Genomic DNA, 8419 nt, shown 5'->3' with positions numbered 1-8419 from the left:
TTCCAAGAGCCTCGGAGGTTCCAAGCCTCCTGTCCGAAACAGCAAAGAATTATATTATGGTGTTCCCCTAGACTCTTAGGGACTTTTTTGGAGTGAATTTATCCAGAAAGCTGCTCAAGACGTCCTCCTCTCCACCCAGGATCCTGGACATATTTCCCGACTGTGCCCAGAGGGTGCCGCTGCCGTCCCAGCCTTAGTCCACTGCTGCGGGTCGCTCCTCGGCCTCGGAGGGAGCCCACTTCGGTCTCCCGCAGGCCGTTGGGCTAACGCGCGCCCGGTAGGGGGCGCCGCCGGCCCAGGCGCCGCGGCTCCCTCCGCCCACCCGAAGGCGGTTGCAGGGAGCGGAGCCCCGCGCGAGTGCACTGCGAGGCGGGCCGCAGGGAGAGAGGCACCGACAGGGCGCGAGGGTGGCAGCCGGAGCGAGCCGCCGCCCCTGCCCGCCCGGGGCCCGGTGGGGCGCATGGGGTGCTTCGAGTCCGGATCGCGTGCGGGTCTCGCGCCCAGCTGCCTGCTGCGGTGAGAAGCCGCGTCGGGACGTCCCCAGACCCCGAGCTGCCGGGAGGATGACCATGGCCGGGGGCAGGAGGGGACTGGTGGCCCCGCAAAACACGTTTCTGGAGAATATTGTCCGGCGGTCCAATGGTAAGAGGTGCATTCGGATTTCGGTTTCCCAGATTTTTTTTTTTTTTTTTTTTTTGGTTTTAATCGATGCCTTTATCACCGACGCCTCCCGCTGCACCGTGCCAGCAGACGCAGCAGAACCCCGGAGCTCTGCACCGCCACAGCGCGGGCGCCCGGGGCTGCCACCCGGAGGCAGGGGAAGGTGGGCAGGGCGGGGCGGTGTCCGATGCGCCCACATCCCAAGGGCAGAGAATCTAGGGGACACCTTTTGAGCCTTTTCTAGTTTCCTCTCTGTCTTCATCGCCAAAAAAAGCGTGACAGTTGATAAGCAAAGTACTGGGAAAAGTGACTGGAAGCTGGACGCAGCAGGAGCGGCAGCGCATCAGTACTGCCTACCACTCCGCGAAGGCTCTCAGAGCTGCTACCCCAGGCGCCTCCTCTCCCCTCAAGAGAGCCAGCAGTAAAGACGGGCAACTCTGGGTTATGGTCCCCTCCGGATGGGAGGATGCAGCTGTCTCCACCTTCCATCCCTGCAGCTGAAAAGTCTGAGGTGTAGGGATGTGGGGAGTTGGGACGTGCTGTCAGGGTTGCCTGATTCTGTCCTTTTGCCCACGCACCCTTTTCGAGGTGAAAGATCGTGATGGTCCGATGGTTTTGCTGGATTGAGGTGGGAAGTGGAGGGCACAGGAATAAAGCGGGCTAAGTGGCTACACAGGTACAAATCTCACATTTATTCTCTTCTAAACCCACAACAGTGTTTCATGCTCACCTGTCAATCCCCAAATTCACCAAGCCTATCTTTGGATCCATTACCCAATAAACCTGCACTCATCTGTTTCCCTGTGGTTAAGATGGACAGTGGCTTGAAGCTCCGGGAGGTGAGATTCCTAGGAGCAGGGATGGAAAGGGAACGGATTTCATATGCCTTTTGGACACGCAGCTGAGTGACCTGGGCACAAGCACTTGCAGAGTCCTGGCTTTTGGAAGGTGCCGCATACACCTGTTCATCAAACAGCTACAACGAGAGGCAGCCAAGCCCCAGATGCTCTTTGCAGACGCTTGGACCCCTCTCTTTCCAGAGACAGATGCTATTCTACTAAGACTGAGGAACTAACTCAGGAAATGGGTTTTAATAAAGTGCAAGTATCACAGTTTCTGAGCCTTAGGAACTTGTATTTAAAACTATGTGTTTCCATTTGGATTTAGTTAGGGATTCATTCAGGGGAAGAGCATGAAAAGTGAACTTCTGCTACTAATAAATATTCTTTTATTAAAAAGTGATTTAAGTTCATCTTACAAGAAAAAAATATGAACTGGGATAGCAGGCATCATGCATTACTTAAGTGCTTTTTTTTTTTTTTGAAACAATCATTCCTTTATTGTGTGCCTCTTAGGAGTAAGAATATTAAAGAGTGTTTCAGATATCCCCCTTCCCTTCAAGATCTTCTCCAAACAGACTCAGAGGCTTTTTGAGCAAGGTCACAATCATTACCTGGGGATGTAATTACTGTATGAACAGTCACAATGAACTGTTCTGATATAAAGCTGGAAGTGTACATGGGTTTTTAAATAAAATCATCATTTAAGAGTTACTGTTATTGCCACTGTTAGGGAGCGTGGAGACAATTTGCAGGTGGGAGATTCCATTGTCAGTGATATCAACTTACATTTAAATATCAATGACAATTCCACCTTTTGATGGAGAGGCAGTATCCTGTAAGTTGGAAAGCTCAGTATCTAATGTATATTATCTAGGTTGTGAATAGGAGGAGGAAGAGAATCCTACATGCAAATCTCAGGGATCCTTGGGTTTGTAGGAGGACCTTGAGAAACCTGAGCTAAGCGGGCAGAATAGCTTCTAGTTTGCTGGCTGTAGAGCCCCTTCTGGGTAAGCATGTCAATAGAGGCAGCCGCTCGGGAATATTTTTAGCGCTGGCATTTTCATCTCAGCACCAGCTCCAACAGCTTGATTTCAATTAACCAACCAGACCAACAACATCAACAACAAAAACAAAACATCTTGGACCAGTTGGTTGAACTTTTAAAATGCTCTATTATTTCAGAAGAAGAAATGCTGATCTTGAAAAGTGGGATTTATATTTTTAGTGTTCCGTTTCATAATATTCCCTGAACCCAAATGGACAAAAATGTGAACTCCCAGAAATATCACAATATCTGCATGCATTACATTATTTTACTGTGATGGCAAAGGTCTATTTAAAAAATATTGATTGTCTCTTCCTAAAATCCACCTGCCTATTTTTGGACACAACAGCATTTAAATAGCATTTTATCTTTAAATAGCAACACCTCATAATCGTTCTGTTAGGTATTGGTCCCAGTGGTCCTGTATTATATTATTGTTCCTCTTTTACAGATCAGAAAACTGAGCCCTAGACATATTAAGTGACTTATTCAAAGTGGCAGGGCAGATAGTTCCTGAAGCTGGTGTCCTTTAGAGAATATCATTCATACATCTTGCAGCAACATTATTACCTAGCCCTTAGGCCTTGGTCCATGGAACTATTTTTATCATCCTTAAAATAACTACTCATATTATATACTAATGGATAATAGAACTGGCCTTGTTTGGGGATGATTTTAATATCTAGTGTCTGAATATCATTGAACTATGAGATGGACCTTAGATACTATCTAGTATTTTCTTTCTTTTATATTCCTGTATCCATAAAGAAATTACTGCAAGCAACTTTCCTAAAGTATTTAATGACAGAACTGGTCAGGCCCAGTCTCCTCCACTGCAGTGTCACATTCTTTCTAGTATGCCACACATCAGCATCCCTTGTATTACCATTATTTCCTCAAGAAACATCATTTCCCAGTGGAGATTAAATAAAATGTTATAATGATAGGAACAAGATCCATTTTGGCTAACAGCCACATTACCCAATCAGATTAATAGGGCAAAGGAGAGGCCAATTATATTTCAAGGAATTGCAGTCTCCCCACCTTCCTCAGTGGCTTAGCAGACGGCATGGGTGGGAGGAGCCAGACTCCACACCTGTGTGCTCCTTCATGGAGTCCCAACTCACTTTTTTTTTTTTAGTTGTTGATATACCTTTATTATTTATTTACTTATATGTTGTGCTGAGAATCGAACCCAGTGCCTCACACATGCCAGGCAAGTGTACTACCGCTGAGCCACAGCCTCAGCCCCCAACTCACTTTTCATAGGCTGTCACCTTTGATCCTCATGAATCAGCAGAAGAGGAGCAGTGTCTCCAGGTTAGAGCTTATCGAGCTAGAATCTTCAGATTAACTGATTCATTTACAGTTAGAAGAGGTAGTTAGAAAAAGGTATTTATAGGCAGATCAGGATTAGCCAGCATTTGTTATGGGCTTACCATTCAACAAAGATTTATTGAGCATATTTTATTGAACTCTGGAGATATAGTAAAAACCAAGAAACCCACCCACCTTACTATTAGTAAGTTACATCCTAGTGAATCTTGGTCCAAGGTCCTTCCTCATATTCCACAGTGTTGACTGGCTGCGGCTGTTATTTAGGCCTGTCATTGTACATTTTTAAGATGCTTACTGGTCTTACAGGCACTAAACCTAGTTTAGCTTTCTTTGGTACATTTTGAGTATGATTCAAAGAAAAGATTCGATAGTTATGTGTTTTTTTTTTTTGGATTGTCATAAGTAGTCAGCAGGAATAATCAATATCCTATATTCTATCTGATTTTGCTTATAATCATATCATTGATCATTTAAAATCCTATTTGCCTTGTTGCCACATAGGCAAAACCAGTCTGCTTTGCTTGATCTTCATGGTTGGAAAGTGTTGTTCCGAAATGTTTTTTGATGATTGCTTAAATCTGCAGGCACTCGTCACAATGCTTGTTGAAGTAAATAGGAGATCTGTCTTAGAAAGGCTAGCAGACCTTGGTGCCAGGAAACTGCAAAAATATTACTCTAAATGGTTTAATTCTAGGCAGAACATATGTTTTAGTGTTCAGGAACCTATATCAAACAATCGTAGGTGCCAGTAAGAATCCATGAACATTAACAGAAGTGAAATGCAGTACATTTTGGTACAGATTTATGTACATGTATAATATACAGATTGCTAAGTCAGCTGTGTTTTTGTATAGTGTTAAGTTGGTTCAGGTTGTTGATATAATTAGTTAGCAAACAGGATGAGAACCGTGGGTAATGTTGTGTCTCCTCAGAGATGTGTTGAGCCATGGTAATATTTATAAAACAGAAAACTGGTTAAAATACATGGGCTCTGTTTAAGGGGAATGGATGATAATCTGGGTTATTAACAGCTCAACAGTGCTTGCTTTTTCTTGCAATTGTTCTTAGGGTAACTTTCAGCTACCTTTCTTTGAAAGTGTCAAAAAGTTGAATCTAATGACCAATATTAGCAGAAGGATAGAGAAGATGAAGCCTTGTGATTTAATATAAGGCAATAAAGCTTCTGAACTTCATGACTTTTTTTAAAATCAAATCCATCTATTTAAATCATCTATTTCTAAAGAATACATGTGTTTGAGAGATATTGAGGATAAATGGAATCCTTGGCTTCATTTTTTTTTTTTTGATACCAGATCTTCATTTATGGCTGGACTTTCTATTTGGCTCTTGTCCCTTGAGCATGACCTTGAAGCTCCTCCGTTCTTTCCTTCTCTTTTATTTTTGGTTGATGATGGCTTGAAAATAAACATTTAAAATCTACTTCAGTTATTTATTTCAAGGAACTCTATTTATAAGGTGAGTATTTTCTTTATACATTTAGGACATTGGGACCATTTTGTTTTGTTTTGTTTTGTGTTTGTTTCTTTAAGTGGCCACAGCTATTACTGGTGAGGATGAGAAATAGAACCACAGAATCTTAGGGCTGAAGAGACATTCTGTACAACTCCTCTTTGAATCTTCTCTGGAACATCCCTCTCAGTGGTTATCCAACCCATGCTTGATTAGCTTCAAGGAATGGGCTCTCACTTTTTATAAAGGAATATTCTGTTCTTAAGCAACTATATAGTCTTTCTTTCTTTCTTTCTTTCTTTCTTTCTCCTCTTTTGTTGCTCTTGCTTGATCTCATAAAAATCTGCGCTCTAACAGCAACCACTCACTCAAGATTCATGCTTTGGAACAAATCTAGCTAGAACTTTTTTTTTCATTTTTTAATTTCTAAATTTGTTTTAATTAGTTATACATGACAGTAGAATGGATTTATGCACTTTGATATATCATACATAGATTGAATAAAATTTCTCATTTTTCTGAGTGTACATGTTGCAGAATCATATTGGTCATGTCGTCACATATATACATAGAGTAATAATGTCTGTTTGATTCTACTATCTTTCCTATCCCCACGTCCCCTCCTCTTCTCTCCCATCACTTCCCTCTACCTAATCTAAGGTAATGCTATTCTTCCATTGTGCCCCCCCCCGTATTGTGAATTAGCATCCACATATTAAACATTCAGCCTTTGAGAAAGCTTAGCATGATATTCTCCAACTCCAACCATTTACTGGCAAATGCCAAAATTTTACTCTTCTTTAAAGCTGAGTAATATTCCATTGAGTATATACACCACATTTTCTTTATCCATTCATCTATTGAAGGACACCTAGGTTGGTTCCATCGTCTAGCTATTGTGAATTGAGCTGCTATAAACATTGATGTGGCCGTGTCACTATAGTATGCTGATTTTTAAGTCCTTTGGGTATAAACCAAGAAGGGGGATAGCTTTTTTTGGTAATTCTATAAATTATCTTGTCTGGATTATATCTTTATTTTTAAACCTTTTAATTTGTTTAATAAGGTAAATAGAAAATCACATAAAACAAATTTTGTACAGCCCCCACCCCCCACCCCATTCCCGTGAAGTGTATTACCATGTCACCACCACCTTTATCACGTGACAGAATCTTGCCAGCACTCCAGAAGTCCCCAGGATCCTTCTGGATCCCTTGTTCCCCTCCCAAATGGAGCCATCTCCTGGTTCTATGGCCATCATTTCCTGCTTTTACTCATATTTTTACCACTTAGTTGTGCATTTGTGAACACTACAACTTATTGTTTGTGTGTGTTTTGAAGTACTATGAGTTCCAGACCATACAGCATGTATTCTTTTGTGGGTCAGCAATTCCTCCACGTGGTCATCTGTCCTGTTGATTGACTTTCACGGCTACATAACACTTTATGGTATGACTACTTCACATATTTTACTTTTCTATTTTGATGGTGATGCCCATGTGGTTCATTTCCAGTTTTGTGCCAAGAAAGCTGCTAGAGACATTCTCCTATGTGTTTTGGGGGTCACATGGGCACACATTTCTCTTGGAGATATACCTAGGATGTATATATGTTTAACTGTGGTAGATCCTGCCAAACAGTTTTCCAATTTTTTTTATGAATTTATAATCTCCCCTCAGCAGTGTGAGTTCTTATCACTCCACATCCTCATCAACATTTAATATTCTCTCCTTAAAAAAAAATAATGACGTTGACCAAGCAATTCAGTAATTAATGAAAAAGAGTCATTTAGGGTTGTATTACTAGTGAGCACATGATCAAAATGAAATGAAAACTAGCTCCTGTCCTTTGGGAAGCATCAGCATTTAGTGATGTTTAAATATTCTCGCTGTTTGAGCATTCTCACACATGATTATGAATGATATGAGAGACTTATACCCTTAGAATTATGTGCAAAGGGCACATACAAGGGTTTTTTTTTTAATGTGTGTGTTTAGGAGAAGCCAGTAAACTCTGGGGACAGAGATTATGCAAGAATCAGAGCTGAAAGGGCAAAGGAACTAGAAAGTGCATGATTTATCTTTATTTCAGTGAAAGAAATAAAACAAAATGATTGAAGGAAGGGCACAGATCCAGTGGAAAAATAAAAAAATCAAAGGAAAATTAAAACAAAAAGCAAAAGCTAACTCATAAAAGGTTCAGTCTTATAAGCATGGTGGACCTTCTATAAGCCCCGTTCTGTGCTTGGGAATATCAAGATGATTGAGACTTTGTGACCTTGGGCCTCTCTGGGAAATCCATGGTGAAGAGCAAATCACACTGTAAATCTCTCCAAAGATTTAAGAGATGCTATACTGACTCAACCCTTACTGCATAGTTTTCCCTTATAAACACCTCACCCAAAATTATTCTTAGATTTTATAACTGTGTCTTTTTTGTGTGTGAAGTTGGTTAGGGGATGACCAGATGCCATAAGTTATTTAAAAGAAGATGGAAGAATATTTGAAGCTTGGTTTTGATGCGGTTGAAGTGTCCTTTTAAAACCTCATTCTTTGGGGTATCCCACTACTCTGTCTTTTGGCATGCTATTACTCATCCATAGTTGTGGAGTTTTAGTGTATCTTAGAGGTTGGAATTTGTCTGATACTCTAGTTGTTCTCTATGCAAGCACAGTCTTGCTGAGTAGATATCGGTCTGGCCAATTTAAGCATCTCCCTTGGTTCTTATGGTCTCTGCTCCAACAATCAAGCACTCCTATTAATGAAAAAAAAAAAAAAAACCTTAAGATTCTTCTGATTAGATATTACAGAGTTATGCCAATAGTCAGTTTGCTTACTCACACAATGATTATTCATTATGTAAATTAAAATGACAACTCTTTGATTAGTCCTATGTTGCTTAAAACTGATGTTCTGAAATTAACTGTGACAATCCTATCATTATTAATGTAATTATTAAGTGTGAGTACCTCAAAACCATCATTTCTCATAGTCCTTTAAAGGCTCTGCAGTGATATCTGGTGCTTCTGTAAAGAACAGCAATGGCCTCTCCTTTCCTCCTTCTT

General features: G+C 41.1%; 1 protein-coding gene across 2 annotated transcripts in view; it reads left to right on the top strand.

Moving 5' to 3' along the window:
* The first annotated feature begins 398 nt into the window (after positions 1–398).
* Positions 399–8419, top strand: part of Kcnh1 (potassium voltage-gated channel subfamily H member 1) — a 376450-nt gene continuing 368429 nt past the window's right edge. For both annotated transcript variants that reach the window (XM_046452297.2, XM_046452296.2), the window contains exon 1: positions 399–642. In XM_046452297.2, the coding sequence (XP_046308253.1) occupies positions 564–642 (79 nt within the window). In that variant the 5' untranslated portion in view covers positions 399–563. The remainder of the gene's footprint in view (positions 643–8419) is intronic.

The sequence above is a fragment of the Marmota monax genome, unplaced genomic scaffold (assembly GCF_021218885.2).
Source record: "Marmota monax isolate L192 unplaced genomic scaffold, Marmota_monax_Labrador192_F-V1.1 WCK01_AAM20220418_F8-fsc00105, whole genome shotgun sequence".
Classification (NCBI taxonomy): Eukaryota; Metazoa; Chordata; class Mammalia; order Rodentia; family Sciuridae; genus Marmota; species Marmota monax.
This window is presented reverse-complemented; position numbering and strand designations above follow the sequence as displayed.